Below are 19,075 nucleotides of genomic sequence, written 5' to 3'. Positions count from 1 at the left end.
CGCCCGGCTAATTTTTGTAGAGACGGGTATTTTTAGTAGAGACGAGGTTTCACCGGTGTTAGCCAGGCTGGTCTCGAATTCCTGACCTCGTGGTCTGCCTGCCTTGCCCTCCCAAAGTGCTGGGATTACAGGCGTGAGCCACCGGGTTTGGCTCACACCCAGCTAATTTTTGTCAATGCTACCCAGGCTGGTTTTGAACTCCTGGCTTCAAGTGATCCACCTGCCTCCCCTAATTTTGGCCTCCCAAAGTGCTAGGATTACAGGCATGAGTCACTACACTCAGCCCTACTTTTTTTTTTTTTTTTGAGACGGAGTCTCGCTCTGTTGCCCAGGCTGGAGTGCAGTCATGTGATCTTGGCTCACTGTAAGCTCCGCCTCCTGGGTTCATGCCATTCTCCTGCCTCAGCCTCCGGAGTAGCTGGGACTACAGGCGCCCACCACCATGCCCGGCTAATTTTTCATATTTTTAGTAGAGGTGGGGTTTCACCCTGTTACCAGGATGGTCTGTATCTCCCTACCTCGTGATCTGCTTGCCTTGGCCTCCCCAAAGTGCCGGAATTACAGGCATGAGCCACCGTGCCTGGCCAGCCCTACATTTTAAAGATTGATTGGAACCTCCAGGGTTAATGCATTTTAAAAAACATCAGGCTGGGTGCAGTGGCTTACATGTGTAATCCTAGTACCTTGGGAGGCCAAGGCGGGAGGATCACTTGAGTCTAGGAGTTCGAGACCAGCCTGGGCAATATAGTGAAACCCTGTCTCTACAAAAAGAAAATAAAAATTAGTCAGTGGCACATGTCTGTAGTTCCAACTACATTCCCAAGGCTGAGGCAGGAGGATTGCTTGAGCCTAGGAGTTTGAGGCTACAGTGAGCTATGATTATACCACTGCACTCCAGCCGGGGCAAGAGCAAGACCCTGTCTCTAAAACAAAAACAAAACAAAAAATAGCAGGTGACATGGACCCATGTAGAAAGTCATTAAATTAAATGTTTTTATTTTTGTATTTATTTATTATTTTTTGAGACAGAGTCTTGCACTCTCGCCCAGGCTGGAGTACAGTGGCGTGATCTCAGCTCACTGCAAGCCCCGTCTCCTGGGTTCACGCCATTCTCCTGCCTCAGCCTCCCAAGGAGCTGGGACCACAGGCGCCCGCCACCACGCCTGGCTAATTTTTTTGTATTTTTAGTAGAGATGGGGTTTCACCGTGTTGGCAGGGTGGTCTCGATCTCCTGACCTCGTGATCCACCTGCCTCCGCCTCCCAAAGTGCTGGGATTACAGACGTGAGCCACTGCACCTGGCCATACGTTTTTAAAAAGTAGTGTCCTTGGCTAGGCACGGTGGCTCACACCTGTAATCCCAGCACTTTGGGAGGCTGAGGTGGGCAGATCATGAGGTCAGGAGATCGAGACCATCCTGGCCAACACGGTGAAACCACATCTCTACTAACGATACAAAAATTAGCCAGGTGTGGTGGTGCATGCCTGTAGTCCCAGCTACTCGGGAGTCTGGGGCACGAGAATCACTTGAACCTGGGAGGCGGAGGTTGCAATGAGCCGAGATCGTGCCATTACACTCCAGCATGGTGACAGAGTGAGACTCCATCTCAAAAAAAAAAAGTAGTGTACTTATTAAAACTTTTTATTCTGAAAACTGTCGTAATACAAACAGGAAGGACAGTAGTGTGAATACCATCTCCTCACACGTCGTCTCAATGCTGAAGTACAGTTACATGGATGATGCAAACTGTTCTAGCACACAGAGCTGGGGAGCTGAGCTGAGTTGGTTGTTAGAGGTGAACTGTTTACTTGGAAGAGAAGGAAGCAAGGAGGGAAAGGAAGGATGAGTTCAGTAGAGTGTTTGGTAGTAACTAGGATAGTTATTGTTTTTCCTTTAGGTGGTTTTTTTTTTTTTTTTTTTTTTTTTTTTTGCGCGACAGGGTCTCACTCTGTTGCCCAGGCTAGATCGGCTTACTGCAACCTCCACCTCCTGGATTCAAATGATTCTCTTGCCTCAACCTCCCAGGTAGCTGGGGATTACAGGTGCCCGCCACCATGCCCAGCTAATTTTTATTTTTATTTTTTTGAGATGAAGTTTCACTCTTCTTACCCAGGCTGGGGTGCAATGGCATGATCTTGGCTCACTGCAACTTCCGCCTTCTGGATTCAAACAGTTCTCCTACCTCAGCCTCCTGAGTAGCTGGGATTACAGGCACGTGCCACCACACCTGGCTAATTTTCATATTTTTAGTATAGACGGGGTTTTACCACATTGGCCAGGCTTGAACTCCTGACCTCAGGTGATCTGCCTGCCTCGGCCTCCCGGAGCGTTGGGATTACACGCATGAGCCACTGCGCCTGGACTTCTTAGGTGTTTATAGGATGGTCCTACCTTTGGGATTTTGTGAATTTTCAAGCAGTAAATATACTCATGTTCAAATGGAGTTATTTAGATCAAAGTAAGATATTTTTTGTTTTAATGAATTTCTGCATGTTTTTGTGGATAATCGAATTATTAGACTTGCGAATGTATTTTTATTTATTTATTTATTTATTTATTTAGGACAGAGTCTCTCTGTCACCCAGGCTGGAGTGCAGTGGTGCGATCTCGGCTCACTGCACCCTCTGCCTCCTGGGTTCAAATGATTCTTGTGCCTCAGCCTCCTGAGTAGCTGTGATTACAGGTGTGTGTTACCATGCCCAGCTAAGAATGTATTCATAATTACCTTAAAATATATTTGATTTGGGCCGGGCGTGTTGGCTCACATCTGTAATCCTAGCACTTTGGGAGGCCGAGGCGAGTGGATCACAAGGTCAGAAGTTCGAGACCAGCCTGGCCAGGATGGTGAAACCTCATCTCTACTAAAAATACAAAAATTAGTCGGGAACGCTGGCAGGTGCCTGTAATCCCAGCTACTTGGGAGGCTGAGGCAGGAGAATCGCTTAAACCCAGGAGGCAGAGGTTGCAGTGAGCCAGGATTACTCCACTGCACTCTAGCCTGGGCGACAGAGCAAGACTCCACCTCAAAAAAAAATATATATGTACACACACATATATCTATATATGTGTATGTATGTATTTGATTTAACTGCTGAGAGTATGGAATTGTTCTTTTTGGTGGTTTAATTGAGATGTGTAATAAGCAGCTTTGCTTCAGAACAGGCATGCAGTGTTTCTGATGTGTACACGTTTCCTTTCCTAGGGAGCAAAGGGAGAAAGAAGAAATAGAGAAATATCGTATGGAGCGCCCCAAAATCCAACAGCAGTTCTCAGATCTCAAAGTAAGCCGATGAAATGGTGTGCAGTTTCTAACGCACTTAACCTAACCCGCAGAGACTCAGACTGCTCTTACGTGGAATTGATGAGACTTTACTCACTTGCTCTTTTTCAGTTTAGAGGGTCATTGCTTAGAAGAAAGTCCTTGTTTCAGTATGTTTAATTATATATGTGTTAAAAAAAACCCTTCCCCTACCACAAAAGGTAGGACAAATGAGCTTATTTTCTTTGTAATTTTAACTCCATTTATAAGATTTTCTTTCTTTTTTTTTTTTTTTTTAGTTGAGGCAGTCTGGCTCTGTTGCCCTGGCTGGAGTGCAGTGGCGTGGTCTCGGCTCACTGCAACATTCACCTCCCGGGTTCAAGCAATTCTCGTGCCTCAACTTCCCAAGTAGCTGGGATTACAGGCTCCTACCACCCTACCCAGCTAATTTTTGTATTTTTAGTAGAGATAGGGTTTTGCCATTTGTGCCAGGCTGGTCTCGAACTCCTGACGTCTAGTGATCTGCCCACCTCGGCCTCCCAAAGTGTGGGATTACAGGCATGAGTCACACGTCTGGCCCCATTTATGTGTAAGGTTTTCTACACTGTGTCCCCTGGGCTTTGAGAGAATAATTTACATTTTAGAGAAGTTGAACAGATCCAATAAATTGATTTTTCTAAGTGAAGTAGAAAACTATTTTTGGGGCTGGGTACAGTGACTCACACCTGTAATCTCAGCACTTTGGGAGGCTGAGGTGAGAGGATCACTTGAGTCCAGGAGTTTGAGACCAGCCTTGGGGAGAACCTGTCTTTACAAAAAATAAAAACTTAGCCAGGCATGCTGGGCGTGGTGGCTCACGCCTGTAATCCCAGCACTTTGGAAGGCTGAGGTGGGTGGATCACGAGGTCAGGAGATCGAGACCATCCTGGCTAACACGGTGAAACCCCGTGTCTACTAAAAATACAAAAAACTAGCCGGGCGTGGTGGTGGGCGCCTGTAGTCCCAGCTACTCAGGAGGCTGAGGCAGGAGAATGGCGTGAACCTGGGAGGCGGAGCTTGCAGTGAGCCAAGATCACACCATTGCACTCCAGCCTGGGCGACAGAGCGAGACTCCGTCTGAAAAAAAAAAAAAAAAACGTAGCCAGGCATGGTGGCCTGTGCTTGTGGTCCCAGCACCTTGAGAAGCTGAAGTGGGAGGATCACTTGAGCCTGGGAGGTTGAGGCTACCGTGAGTTGTGATTGTGCCACTGAGTCCAGCCTGGGCAACAGAGTAAGACTCATCTCAAAACAAACTAAAAGCAATTGCTGCATCCGAATCTTTTCTAAAGCATGATGATCTGGAGGCTAGAGGTGAGGGAGAGCATGGTCCTACCTGGGCACATGAAATTCTGTCAGAGAATTAATGTTTTGGGGGCTGTACATTTCCAGAGGAAGTTGGCGGAAGTCACGGAAGAAGAGTGGCTGAGCATCCCTGAGGTTGGCGATGCCAGAAACAAGCGCCAGCGGAACCCACGCTATGAGAAGCTGACCCCGGTTCCTGACAGCTTCTTTGCCAAACATTTACAGACCGGAGAGAACCATACCTCAGTGGATCCCCGACAGACTGTGAGCCTGCAGAAAAAGGGCGCGTGCGGCCCGTTTCATCTTGTTAGATCAGTGGCAGGAGTGGTGGGTTGTGTTGGATTCGGTGCTTCTGCAGGTCATGGCTATGCTGTGGCCGAGTCTGTCCACACAACTGTGCATATGTCAGGCCACTGGGGAAGTATTTCAGAGAATAAATTTCTTTGGCATGAAATACAAACTGTTGGCCGGGCGCGGTGGTTCACGCCTGTGATCCCAGCACTTTGGGAGGCCGAGGCGGGCGGATCACGAGGTCAGGAGATCGAGACCATCCTGGCTAACGGTGAAACCCCGTCTCTACTAAAAAATACAGAAAACTAGCCGGGCGTGGTGGCGGCGCCTGTAGTCCCGCTACTCGGGAGGCTGAGGCAGGAGAATGGCGTGAACCCAGGAGGCGGAGCTTGCAGTGAGCCGAGATCGCGCCACTGCACTCCAGCCTGGGCGACAGAGCGAGACTCCGCCTCAAAAAAAAAATAAAATGCAAACTGTTGTTTTATTCTTCCCTTTCCTCTCTTCTCCTCCAGCAATTTGGAGGTCTTAACACACCCTATCCAGGTGGACTAAACACTCCATACCCAGGTGGAATGACACCAGGATTGATGACACCTGGCACCGGTGAGCTGGACATGAGGAAGATTGGCCAAGCCAGGAACACTCTGATGGACATGAGGCTGAGCCAGGTGAGTTCGTCATGCAGCATTTTCCTGTGGACAGGTTTAGATATTTTCATTTTGTTTTGTTTTTTCTTCTCCTTCTTCTTTTTTTTTTGGCTTGATTTTTGCCTGAATAATTCTGCAGATTTTAAAAATTTTTTAAATTTTGAGACAGTCTTGCTCTGTCACCCAGAGGCTGGAGTGCAATGGCATGATCTTGGCTCGCTGCAACCTCCACCTCCCGGGTTCAAGCGATTCTCCTACCTCAGCCTCCTGAGTAGCTGGGATTACAGGTGCACACCACCAGACCCGGCTAATTTTTGTATTTTTTGTAGAGACAGGGTTTCACCATGTTGGCCAGGTTGTTCTCAAACTCCTGACCTCAGGTAATCTGTCTGCCTCGGCCTCCCAGAATGCTGGGACTACAGGCGTGAGCCAGTGCACCTGGGCTTTTTTAAAAATATAAAATAATGATTTTTTTAGAAATGTGTTTTCTTCCTGCCCCTCAGTAAATTGTCTTGTGGCCCTGCATGGAACGTGTACTTTGATCTGGAGATTGGGTGCTCTAGACACCAGTGAAGTACATATCTTTCTGATATGCACATCAGAAACCGTGAAGGAACATACATACTACTTTTGGCCTGGCCAACATGGTGAAACCCTGTCTCTACTAAAAATACAGAAATTGGCCAAGTGTGGTGGCGGGTGCCTGTAATCCCAGTTACTCGGGAGGCTAAGGCAGGAGAATCGCTTGAACCCGGATGTTGGAAGTTGCAGTGAGCTGAGATTGCACCAGTGCACTCCAGCCTGGGCAACAGAGTGAGACTGTCTCAAAAAAAATAAAAATAAAAAGGGGGGTGCAATCACGACTCACTACATACAGCCTCGACCTCCCTGGGCTAAGGCGATCCTTCCACCTAGCACTTTGAGAGACCAAGGCAGGAGGATTGCTTGAACTCAGGAGTTCAAGACCAGCCTGAGCAACATGGTGATGGTGAGACTCCGTCTCTACAAAAACTAAAAGAAATAGCTGGGACTGGTGGTGCGTGCCTGTAGTCCCAGCTATTCGGAGGCTGAGGTGGGAGGATTGCTTGAGCCAGGGAGTTTGAGGCTGCAGTGGGCTATGATCGTGCCACTGCACACCAACCTGGATTACGGAGTGAGACTCTCAAAATAAATAAAACTGTCACAGTAATTTTTTTGTGGTAAAATATGTGTAACACTGAATTTACCATTTTAATCTTTCTTAACTGTACATACCTTCATTGACGTAGTTATGTTCATGTTGTTATACAGCCTCATCACCATTCATCTCCAGAACTGTTTCGTCTTCCCAGATTGAAACTCTGTACCCGTTAAACACTAAGTCCCTGTGCCCTTTCTCCCTGGCCCCTGGCATCCACCATTCTTTCTGTTTCTGTAAATTTCGCTACTCTCTGGACCTCATATGACTGCAGTCTTACAGTATTTACCTTATTGTGACGGGCTTATTTCACTTAGCTCATGTCCTTAAGGTTCATCCTTGGTGCAGCGTGTGTCAGCATGTTTTTGTTTTTGTTTTTGAGACACAGTCTCACTCTGTCCCCAGGCTGGAGTTCAATGTCACGGTCTTGGCTCACTGCAACCTCCACCTCCCGGGTTCAAATGATTCTCCTGCCTCAGCTTCCCAAGTAGCTGGAACTATAGGCGTGTGCCACCACGTCTGGCTAATTTTTGTATTTTTAGTAGAGACGGGGTTTCACCATCCTGGCCAGGCTGGTCTCAAACTCCTGACCTTGTGATCCACCCGCCTCAGCCTCCCAAAGTGCTGAGATTACAGGTGTGAGCCACCACACCTGGCCAAAAATTATGTTTTTTTGTAGAGACAGAGTCTTTGGAGGCTGAGGCAGGGGGATTCCTTGAGCCCTGGAACTGGAGGCTGTAGTGAGCTATGATTGCCACTGCACTCCTACTTGTAGGGGTGACAGAGTGAGACCTTGTCGCAAAAAAATAAATAAAAATATAGATCTTTTTCCATACAGAAGAAATTTGTTATTATCACAAGGTGTTGTCTGAGTGCGATGAAGGTTGTTTTCTTTCTTCTGACTACTCACCGAGGATTGTGGGAGGGGCTCCAGGGACCCTCTGAGATCTTCGTTTTGCACCTGGTCACATCCAGCTGACTCAGCCTGGCCTGTCTCACAGGTGTCTGACTCCGTGAGTGGACAGACCGTCGTTGACCCCAAAGGCTACCTGACGGATTTAAATTCCATGATCCCGACACACGGAGGGGACATCAAGTGAGTGCTTCGCAGAACCGCTGGGCTGGGATGGAGACTCCAGTTGCCTAGGATATTTTGGATTTTATATGGGCAATATGCAGTCAAAATGTGACGTTGTTCTAAGAAATATAAAGTGGAGTAGTTTGGTTTTTCCATTTGAAATGTGTCTGTATCCAGTCATTGCATACACTGAACGTGTTACATGTGATACTGCAAGTCGCTGCCTGTGCTGAGCAGGAAAGCAGCCGGCTGTGTCCCACGTGCCCCATCTGGACCTCGGTTCTCAGCGTTTGTCTCAGGGAGGCTGAACAGGCTTGGAGGAGCGCACACTGACGTTCTGAGTTGTTTTGTATAACTCGGGACATCAGGACTGATGGTTCTTACATTGCGACTGGGAAGTGGGTGCCTTCGTTCTAGGTCTCGGGTGCACCCCTGACAGCATGGCCTGATGCTGTGTGCACTCTCCCTCTTGTAGTGATATCAAGAAGGCACGACTGCTCCTCAAGTCTGTTCGGGAGACGAACCCTCATCACCCGCCAGCCTGGATTGCGTCAGCCCGCCTGGAAGAAGTCACGGGGAAGCTACAAGTAGCTCGGAACCTTATCATGAAGGGGACAGAGATGTGCCCCAAGGTGAGCTGCGCTGTGAGGCATTTCCTGGGAGGCTGCGTGATTGTGGGCCCCCTACGGGAGTAAACTTAGAACAAATCTCTTTCTTTTGGTATTGAAACTACAGACAGTGGGACAGGCTGGGGGAGCATGTGAAAAGCGGCCAAGGGTTTTTTTCCTGCTTGTTTTCACGTGGAGTGAAGGCTAATCCACCACTGTTTTTTGTTTTTTTTGTTTTTTTTTTTGAGACAGAGTCACGCTCTGTCACCCAGGCTGGAGTGCAGTGGCACGATCTTGGCTCACTGCAGGCTCCACCTCCCGGGTTCATGCCATTGTCCTGTCTCAGCCTCCAGAGTAGCTGGGACCACAGGCACCCGCCACCGCGCCTGAATCCACCACGGTTTAATGGCAGGCTAAGCTTCATTATAAAGAGCTCAGTTGGTCAGCTCTTCACCCACCTAATGGCAGCTAAGCATGGTGGCTCACGCCTGTAATCTCAGCACTTTGGGAGGCTGAGGCGGGTGGATCACCTGAGGTCAGGAGTTCGAGACCAGCCTGGCCAACATGGCAAAACTAATCGGGAGGTGGAGGTGGAGGTTGCAGTGAGCTGAGATTATGCCACTGCACTCCAGCCTGGGGGACAGGGTGAGACATCGTCTCAAAAAACAACAGCAAAAAAGAACTACCCAAGTAGTTGCACAGTCTCCGCTTTGTCCGTGGAGTTATCCTGCAGGCAAATCGTGCTCTTTTCACCAAGTGGTGTTTTATGTGTTCTTTTTTTTTTTTAAGTCTCGCTCTGTTGCCCAGGCTGGAGTGCAATGGCATGATCTTGGCTCACTGCAGCCTCTGCCTCCCAGGTTAAAGCGATTCTCCTGCCTCAGCCACCTGAGTACCTGGGATTGCAGGCACGTGCCACCACACCTGGCTAATTTTTGTATTTTCAGTAGAGACAGGGTTTTGCCTTGTTGGCCAGGCTGGTCTCAAACTCCTGACCTCATGATCCACCTGCCTTGGCCTCCCAAAGTCCTGGGATTACAGGCGTGAGCCACTGCACCCAGCCATTATGTGTTCTTCATTCAGACATATGGTAGCCATGTCCGCGAGTGTTATAAGGGGGTGACTCCTGGTGCAGGTGTGTTAGAGGCTGAGCTGATTGGCTTTTGTAAAATTTGGGGCCCGAGGATCTGCTCTAGAGATCTGTGCCTGCTGCCCTGTTGTGGCTTCCAGCCTGCCCTGAGCCTTATTGATCTTATCTCTTGCCTCGCAGAGTGAAGATGTCTGGCTGGAAGCAGCCAGGTTGCAGCCTGGGGACACAGCCAAGGCCGTGGTGGCCCAAGCTGTCCGTCATCTCCCACAGTCTGTCAGGATTTACATCAGAGCAGCAGAGCTGGAAACAGACATTCGCGCAAAGAAGCGGGTTCTTCGGAAAGGTGAGCCTCCCTCGGAGGTGCCTGCCACCAGCAGGGGCTCCTGGGGTCTCTGGCCCCTCCCTCGGAGGTGCTGCTTTCTCCCTCCTTGGGGCCCCTCCTCTCAGCAGCTTTCCTGCTCCTGGCTCAGGCTTTTGGTGAGAGTGGATAAGGAACCAGGGACATTTTTCAGGCCTTTTCTCAGGTTGGGTTGCCTCTGCCCTTGGACCCCCATGGGGGAGGGACACTGTGGTGGGCGAGTTCCCATCCCAGAAGGGATGTTGGGGTTGAGCCCTCACTCCTGCCTTTTTCCAGTGTGTGATTTTGGTTGCATTGGGCAGTCACTCTGTGGTCCAGGCTTCCCTCATCTGCAGGGTGAGAACCATAGTAGCTCAAAGCCTGTGTCCTGGGGCTCTGGAGATGGTCTCTGTGAAGAGCGGAGCCGGCAGCTGGCATGTGCACACCCTTTGTGGGTGTTACTCGCTTTCTCTCCTGAGAAGGCACTGGAGCCCCGCATTGATTGGACTCTTCCCTGCTGCTGACGAGGCTGCGTCTCCTGCCCCCGAGGCAGCGCCTGCCGTCAGCTCAGGCCGGATGATGGCGGCGGGGTCCCTGCCGGGGAACCTGGCTCCATCCAGGGATTCCTGCCAGGATAGAGCTTTTGTGGGCAGTTTGTGGATTTTTCTTTCTGTGGTTTCTCTGGTCACTGGAAACGTGCGGTAGATGCTGCTGTTGAACTGGGCCCAGAACAAGTGCTGGTCGGGGGCTGCTCTGAAGCCAATCTGCAGGTGGCTTCTTTTTTTTTGTTTTGTTTTTTGTGGTTGTGGTTGTTGTCTTTGAGATGGAGTCTCGCTCTGTCACCGAGGCTGGAGTGCAGTGGCCGGATCTCAGCTCACTGCAAGCTCCGCCTCCCAGGTTCACGCCATTCTCCTGCCTCAGCCTCCCCAGTAGCTGGGACTACAGGCGCCGCCAACACACCCGGCTAATTTCTTTTTGTATTTTTAGTAGAAGTGGGGTTTCACCGAGTTCGCCAGGATGGTCTCCATCTCCTGACCTTGTGATCCACCCACCTCCGCCTCCTGAAGTGCTGGGATTACAGGCGTGAGCCACTGCGCCTGGCCTATGCAGGTGGCTTCTATACAAATTTTTTTTTTTTTTTTTTTTTTGAGATAGAGTCTTGCTCTGTCGCCCAGACTGGAGTACAGGGGCGCAATCTTGGCTCACTGCAACCTCTGCCTCCTGGGTTCAAGTGATTCTCCTGCCTCAGCCTCCTGTGTAGCCGGGAATACCGGGTGTGTGCCTCCACGCCCAGCCAATTTTTGTATTTTTAGTAGAGATGGGGTTTCCCCATGTTGGCTGGGCTGGTCTCAAACTCCTGACCACAGGTGATCCTCCCGCCTTGGCCTCCCAAAGTGCTGGGATTACAGGTGTGAGCCCCTGTGCCCAGCCTTTTTTTTTTTTTGAGATGAAGTCCCACTTTGTCACCCAGTCTGAAGTGCAATGGCACCATCTTGGCTCACTGCAACCTCTGCCTCCTGGGTTCAAGCGATCCTCTTGCCTCAGCCTTCTGAGTAGCTGGGACTACAGGCATGTGCCACCACGCCTGGTTAATTTTTGTGTTTTTAGTAGAGACGGGGTTTCTCTATGTTGGCCAGGCTGATCTTGAACACCTCACCTCAAGTGATCCACCCACCTCGGCCTCCCAAAGTGCTGGGATTACAGACGTGAGCCACTGCGCCTGGCCCAATTTTTTTTTTTTTTTTTTGAGACAGCGTCTCGCTCTGTCACCCAGGCTGGAGTGCAGTGGCGCGATCTCAGCTCACTGCAAGCTCTGCCTCCCGGGTTCATGCCATTCTCCTGCCTCAGCCTCCCGAGCAGCTGGGACTACAGGCGCCGCCACCACGCCTGGGTAATCAGGCCCGGCTAGTTTTTTTGTATTTTTAGTAGAGACGGGGTTTCACTGTGTTAGCCAGGATGGTCTTGGTCTCCCGACCTCGTGATCCACCGCCACGGCCTCCGAGAGTGCTGGGATTACAGGCCTGAGCCACCGCTCCTGGCCAGAGACAGCCTCTTATAATGAGGCCAGGAACAGAAAGTTAGCACCTGTCTTGGTTTGTAGAAATCAGTTTATCTTTTTTCAGCTAGGAAGAAATAGTTCTTTGATGAAGAGCCCATGAAAGTCTGGGTAATTAATTTGTTTATTTAGAAAAGCTCTATTGAATTCTTCCTGCCACAGTTTGATGAATGATCATGAATGTCTTTGTGGCCACTCCCTGCTCACCACCAGATTGTCCGGGTTTGTTTCCAGTAGGTTTGGATTTGGAGACGGGAGTTCTGGGTTCGTTTCCAGTGGGTTTGGATTTGGAGACGGGAGTATGCGTATGCTCTTGGAGGTGGGGGCCTTCGGGGAGTATTGAGGGACTGTGTTTCCACGGCCATCTTCTCAGGGAGTGGCCTCCTGGCTCTGCTCTCTCAGGCAGAGAAGCTGTGCTAAGGTGGAATGAACCCAGGATCTCTAGGATGGCCTTTGCTGCTGCCCCTAATACTGGTCTTGGCCTGCCCTTTCCCAAGAATATTTCTAAAAACTGGGTTCTTTTCCTGGGGTAAAGCCCAGCACTGCTTCATTTGGTTGTCAGCGAACACTTAAACGTTGCTTGAAGGGTCTGGTTTTTGAAATTAAGATGACAGCTACCTCCACCGGTGACTTAGGATGCCTGCCAGCCGGGGAGCCTGGCAGTGCATCGTCTCCGTGAGCTCTGGGTCGCTGTTGGGCTGAGCTGTCACCTTAGTCCTTTGTTGGGAGACCAGGCGTTTCGGGTGCTGGTCTTGAGACCTGAGGAGGCTGAGTAACCTTAGGCATGGTGCTTGGCCTCTGAGCTTCCATGTCTTCCTCTGTAAAAGGGAAGAGGGCTTTCAGGATTGGGGAGAGTGCAGCCTGTGAGCTTACTGGCCAGGGTAGGGTGTCCCATGTGCAGAGTCCCTTGGGGAGACCCGGCTGGCGGCTCCCCTACGAAACGCAGCTCGAATAACGTGCCGTGTACTTCGCTAGTTAATGCAGGTGTGTGGAAGTGGAGTCATTTTACACTAAGCCGTACGCTCTGGCCTGTGAAGCGTGGCATCCTTCAGCAGCCATCACCAGCGTGTCCTTCTGGGGGCACAGGAACGGCACAGTTCAGGTCGGGGGGGCTTCCCTGCGGTCACGTGGCCCCCGGAGAGCATGTTGGCCTCTGCACAGTCACATCTTCACGGCTTTGTCTAGCCTTCAGAATACTCTTTTCCTGTTCTAGGCCAACTTCAGGGGTGTGTGCTTCCTTCACATACGTTGGCTGGCTGTGGTGCTTCCTCCCCTTCTGCTCATAAAGTCACACTCCCTGGAGGCCATTGTAATGTGGTGTGCTGTGTGGCTTCCGAAAGCTCCTGGGGAAGGTGGCCTTGTTGGCTTTGGTGCCATGCCTGTGGGCTGCTGATGAGATGCCATTGGAGATATGTCAGCTCTCTCCCAAAACCTAAAGACACAGAGTCCTGGGAGTCGTAAGTTAATGACTCCATACATTGAGTCCCACATGAATATACTGTTCTTTAGAGACACGAAGTTCATCTCCACCAATGTACAAAGTACTGAGGGAAGTAGTTCATATTTGGACAAATGAAGCACTCGTCTCCCATGCAGGAGAGGCGAGCGCACACAGGAAAAGCAGCTGTGTCTCCCATGCAGGAGAGGCGAGCGCACACAGGAAAAGCAGCTGTGTCGCTCGTGTCTTCTGTCTGTGCCTCGTCGCTTGGCTGGAGGATGGGGCTTTCTTTATTTACTGCTGTGCCCTCTGCCATCACCCTACTCAGTCAGGGTTCTTGACCTGGATGAGTAACCCGAATCTTTTTGTTTTTAGGCAGAGCCTCCTCCTATTGCCCAGGCTGGAGAGCTGTGTTGCAATCAGCTCACTGCAGCCTCAACCTCCTGGGCTCTAGTGATCCTCCTGCTTCCGGCTCTTGAGTAGCTGGGACCACAGGCGCATACCACCATGCCCAGATAATTTTTATTTTGAGACAGGCTCTCGCTCTGTTGCCCGGGCTGGAGTGCAGTGGCATGATCATAGGGTCACTGGAGCCTCAACCTCCCAGACTCAAACTATCCTCCAGTCTCAGCCTCCTGAGTAGCTGGGACTTCAGGGACACACCACTATGCCTGGCTAAGTTTTTAATTTTTCGTAGAGACGAGGTCTCCCTATATTGTCCAGGCTGGTTTTAAACTCCTGGACTCAGGTGATCCTCCCACCTCAGTCTCCCAAAATGCTGGCACTGCAGATGTGGGCCCCTGTGCCCAGCCAGGACCCAAATCTTTATCCCCAAAGGGTCTGACTTGTTGGTAGTTTTGCTTTTTTGGCGACTGTAGTTCCCATTAACTTTTACTGGTAGAAGCAGAAATACTAAACTGTACTCAGGACCGGCCTCTAGATAGTCTCCCCCAGTGGGTGGCAGCAACTCAGTCTCGCTTTGGGAGTCAGGGTTAGCCTCTCCAGCCAGGGCTGGTACATGAGGAGGCCAGAGGGAGCTGTGACCTGCACCCTGGTTGACACATACTCCCTTTGGACTAGCTCGCTCGCTTGCTCGCTCTCTTTTTTTTTTTTTTTTTTTTTTTTGAGACTGAGTCTCATTCTGTTGCCCAGGCTAGAGTGCAGCGGCGCGATCTCGGCTCACTGCAACCTCCACCTTCTGGGTTCAAGGAATTCTCCTGCCTCCCAAGTAGCTGGGATTACAGGTGCCTGCCACCACACCCAACTACTTTTTGTATTTTTAGTAGAGACGGGGTTTGGTTTCACTGCATTGGCGAGGCTGGTCTCGAACTCCTGACCTCATGATCCACCTGCCTCGGCCTCCCAAAGTGCTGGGATTACAAGTGTGAGCCACCGTGCTCGGCCTTTGGACTAGCTCTCTTGACAGGAGGGTCCAAAGAGGCAGAGACAGGACTTGTGGCCTCAGAGCCGTTCAGACATCACTGCTTATTCCTAGACCCGTGTGTTCTGGCTGTGAGATCCAGCTGGGATTGGGGTCTATTCACAGCATCTGTGGCATCCTGCTGGGCTGCCAGGCCATGGCTCTGAGTGATGGGCACATGGTAAGACTGTTCTGCCTGAGTCAGTGAATTCACACAGCTTTGTCTTCTGGCTGTCCGTCAGGTGGTCAAGTGGACGTCCAGATAATAAGGCCAGGGGTGTCAGTGCCAGTGTGCTGTGCAGAACCATGTGTAAACCACAACAGACTTTTGCCTTCTCAGTCTCTTGATCCTAAGGAACTCCTCAGAGGTTGTAAGTGTGGGCTGAGGGAGGAAAGCAGTTGAGCAGCCACCAGTGGAGGGGGCGTCTGCCCCGTGGCTTAGGCAGCTGTGCTGCACCTGCCTCCTTCCACCCCATCTCCCGGGTGCCATTTCTACCTTATGAGGCCACTGCTGCATCTGCCCAACCTTGTGGCTTGGTCTGTCAGTAACACCCGGAGCGGGCAGCAGGTTGCTCAGTCGTTTCTGTGTCCCTGAGCTGAGTGTTCATTCCCTGCCAGGGCCTCACAGCCAGCCTGGGGCTGTTTCTCAGCAGGAGAGCAGGTACCTACAGGACCGCGTAGCTCACTCGCTTGCCCCCTTCCCTCCCCTCCTCCTCTTCCCTCCTCCCCTCCACTCCCCTGCCCTGCCCTTTTCCTCCTTTTTTTTTTGAGACCGGGTCTCCCTCTTTCACCTAGGCTGGAGCTGGAGTTCAGTGGTACAGTTTTGGCTCACTGCAACCTCCACCTCCTGGGCTCAAGCAGTCCTCCCATCTCTGCCACCCAGCTAGCTGGGACCGCAAGTACATGCCACCACGCCTAGCTGTATTTTTGTAGAGACAAGGTTTTGCCATGTTGTCCAGGCTAGTCTCGAACTCCTGGGCTCAAGTGATCCTCCCACCTCAGCCTCCCAAAATGCTGGGATTACAGGTGTGAGCCACCACAGTCAGCTGCCTGGCCTAATTTCTTTTCTTCTTTTTCTTTTTTTTTTTTTGAGTTGCAGTCTCTCTCTGTCACCTAGGCTAGAGTGCAGTGGCAGTCTCAGCTCACTGCAGTTCTCCTGGGTTCAAGCAATTCTCCTGCCTCAGCCTCCCCAATAGCTGGGATTACAGGTGCATGCCACCATACCTTCCTAATTTTTATATTTTTAGTAGAGACAGTGTTTCACTATGTTGATCAGGCTGGTCTCGAACTCCTGACCTCAGGTGATTTGCCCGCCTTGGCCTCCCAAAATGCTGGGAGTACAGGCATGAGCTACAGGCCGCACTCAGCCTGGCCTAATTTCTTAACATCGTTAAATGTCTACAGCATTCATATTTTTCCAGCTGTCATGTCAGTACCTGCCACAGACACACGCGCACATAACCACATGCACGCACGGTTGGTTTGAGTCAGCATCTAAGCACAGTGTAAACATTGAGTTTGGTTGATGTCTTTTCTGGGTTTGTTGATGGAATTGGGTTTTTCCTTCAGAGTCCTCACGTTGGGGTTTGCTCACTGCAGCCATGAGACTGTTTCCTGTGGCCTCGTTTCCTGTATCCTCTGTTTCCTGTATCCTCTTGTAAATTGGAAGGTAGATTTGGAGACTTGTAAGAGTAAGCTTTTTTTTTGCTTTTTTTTTTTTTTCCTTTTTTTTTTTTTTTTTAACCAAGGAAGCATTCGTGGCAATGCAAGCAGCGTCAGGAGCTGCAGAGGCTGTCACGGCTCAGTGGCCCCAGTGTCCTTCATGGGGTTCTCCACAGCCTTTCAGCTCCTGCCTTTGGCAGTGGCTGGTGACCTGTGCCCGCATCTGTGACTTCGTTAGGGTGTGCAAAACGGTGACATTACAATTAGGTCACCCTTTTTGTTTTTATTGCCAGAATTATTCTAAAGAGAAGAACTTTCCTATATCCATGATTTGGTTATTCTGTGTTTATTTGGAAAAGACAGAATAGATACTTGATTTGCTCTCCTTTCAACTTTCGGGATGATGATTTCGTTCTCTGGCATTCTCCAAAGGTGACTAATGGTCTCTTTGAGCTTTGTTATGAACTTTGAATGCTGTTGTATTTCATGGATTCGAATACATTGCAGGTAATATTCTTAAGATTATTATTGACCTTCAGACTCTCTGATCATTGTCCAGTGAGAGTCTCTTCTAGTTTGATCTTGAATTTTTTTTAAGTTTTAAGTATTTTTATTTAAGGCAAAACATATAATAATGAGGTATTTCAGGTTGGGCGTGGTGGCTCATGCCTGTAATCCCAGCACTTTGGGAGGCCGAGGCGGGTGGATCACGAGGTCAAGAGATTGAAACCATCCTGGCCGACATGGTGAAACCCCGTCTCTACTAAAATTTCAAAAATTAGCTGGGCGTGGTGGCCACATGCCTATACTCCCAGCTACTTGGGAGGCTGAGGCAGGAGAATCACTTGAACCTGGGTGACAGAGGTTGCAGTGAGCCGAGATCATGCCACTGCACTCCAGCCTGGTGACAGAGCGAGACTCTGTCTCAGAAAAAAAAAAAGAGGTATTTCAGACACTGGCATTTTTTTCCCCTAAATATCTGAAGTGAATTACGTAGATCTTAAGTGTGCAGTTTGATGTCTTCACAAGTGCATACACCCATATAACCCACACTCGGCCAAGGCATAGAGCATTTCTAGGGTGGGCGCCGTGGCCCCACCCGTAATCCCAGCACTTTGGGAGGCTGAAGCAGGTGGATCACTTGACATCAGGAGTTTGAGACCAGCCTGGCCAATATGGTGAAACCCCATCTCCACTACATATACAAAAATTAGCTGGCCGTGGTGGTGCACACCTATAGTCCCAGCTATTTGGGAGGCTGAGACAGGAGAATCACTTGAACCCAGGAAGCAGAGGTTGCAGTGAGCTGAGATCGTGCCATTGCACTCCAGCCTGGGCAATAGAATGAGACTGTGTCTCAAAACAAAAACAAAAACATTTCCATCCTCCAAGAAAGTCCCCTGGTGCCTCTCAGTCAGTGCACTGTCCCCATTCGTTGGCAGTCATGCTTCTGACTTATTTTACCAAGATGAGTTTTGCCTGTTTTCTTTTTTTTTTTTTTTTTTTTTTTTTGAGACGGAGTCTCGCTCTGTCGCCCAGGCTGGAGTGCAGTGGCGCGATCTCGGCTCACTGCAAGCTCCGCCTCCTGGGTTCACGCCATTCTCCTGCCTCAGCCTCCCGAGTAGCTGGGACTACAGGCGCCCACAACCGCGCCCGGCTAATTTTTTGTATTTTTAGTAGAGACGGGGTTTCACCGTGGTCTCGATCTCCTGACCTTGTGATCCGCCCGCCTCGGCCTCCCAAAGTGCTGGGATTACAGGCGTGAGCCACCGCGCCCGGCGAGTTTTGCCTGTTTTCAAACGTCACATAAAGGGAGTCGTACAGTCTAAACTCTTTTGGGACTGGTTTCTTTTGTTGTTCAGCATGTTTTTGAGGTTCATTCCCATCGTTGCTGGTTTCCTGAGTCCTGTTGATGTGACCCCGGCAGTCTTCAGTCACTTCCTTGCTTTCTGCTACCACAAGATGCTCTGTTTGTCCTTGTTTGTGTCTGCCCCAGAACTGAAGGAAGCCACTTAAAGGGCACGTGTGTGGTCCCTGACTGTCACTGGGGAAGTCCATCTCACCCTGACCAGCAGCATGCTCACCACATGAGCCTCCTGCTTTTGTCTCCTTTTCTGTAACGTGGTTTCTCCTTTGACCTTTCCTAGCCCTCGAGCATGTTCCAAACTCGGTTCGCTTGTGGAAAGCAGCTGTTGAGCTGGAAGAGCCTGAAGATGCCAGAATCATGCTGAGTCGGGCTGTGGAGTGCTGCCCCACCAGTGTGGAGGTGAGTCTGGCGGACTCAGGGCCACCAAAGCCCAGAGTGGCCAAGGCCCGAGCCCAGGTTCTGTGTCTGGAAGTGATGATGTAAGTGGAGCATTGAGCTCACTCAGGCTGCGCTTTCTGGGAGCAGAAGGCTGTACGGAGCCCCAGGATACCGTTCTGTACACAGCTGCTAGGCAGGGTGGTGAGAGGCTTCAGCTAGTTTTGCTATTTTTTTTTTTTTTTTTTTTTGAGACGGAGTCTCGCTCTGTCGCCCAGGCTGGAGTGCAGTGGCCGGATCTCAGCTCACTGCAAGCTCCGCCTCCCGGGTTCATGCCATTCTCCGGCCTCAGCCTCCCGAGTAGCTGGGACTACAGGCGCCCACCATCTCGCCCGGCTATTTTTTTTATTTCTTAGTAGAGACGGGGTTTCA

The 19,075-nt window shown here is 50.4% G+C and overlaps 1 protein-coding gene across 2 annotated transcripts in view; it reads left to right on the top strand.

Annotated features, from left to right (window-relative positions):
- PRPF6 (pre-mRNA processing factor 6) overlaps positions 1-19,075 on the top strand; it is a 52,558-nt gene that overhangs the window by 10,292 nt on the left and 23,191 nt on the right. For both annotated transcript variants that reach the window (XM_025398639.1, XM_025398640.1), the window contains exons 4-10: positions 3,203-3,281; positions 4,688-4,864; positions 5,404-5,559; positions 7,717-7,811; positions 8,269-8,425; positions 9,669-9,831; positions 18,549-18,667. In XM_025398639.1, the coding sequence (XP_025254424.1) occupies positions 3,203-3,281; positions 4,688-4,864; positions 5,404-5,559; positions 7,717-7,811; positions 8,269-8,425; positions 9,669-9,831; positions 18,549-18,667 (946 nt within the window). The remainder of the gene's footprint in view (positions 1-3,202; positions 3,282-4,687; positions 4,865-5,403; positions 5,560-7,716; positions 7,812-8,268; positions 8,426-9,668; positions 9,832-18,548; positions 18,668-19,075) is intronic.

The sequence above is a fragment of the Theropithecus gelada genome, chromosome 10 (assembly GCF_003255815.1).
Source record: "Theropithecus gelada isolate Dixy chromosome 10, Tgel_1.0, whole genome shotgun sequence".
Classification (NCBI taxonomy): Eukaryota; Metazoa; Chordata; class Mammalia; order Primates; family Cercopithecidae; genus Theropithecus; species Theropithecus gelada.
The sequence above is the reverse complement of the archived record's forward strand: the minus strand, read 5'-3'. Positions and strand labels throughout refer to the sequence as shown.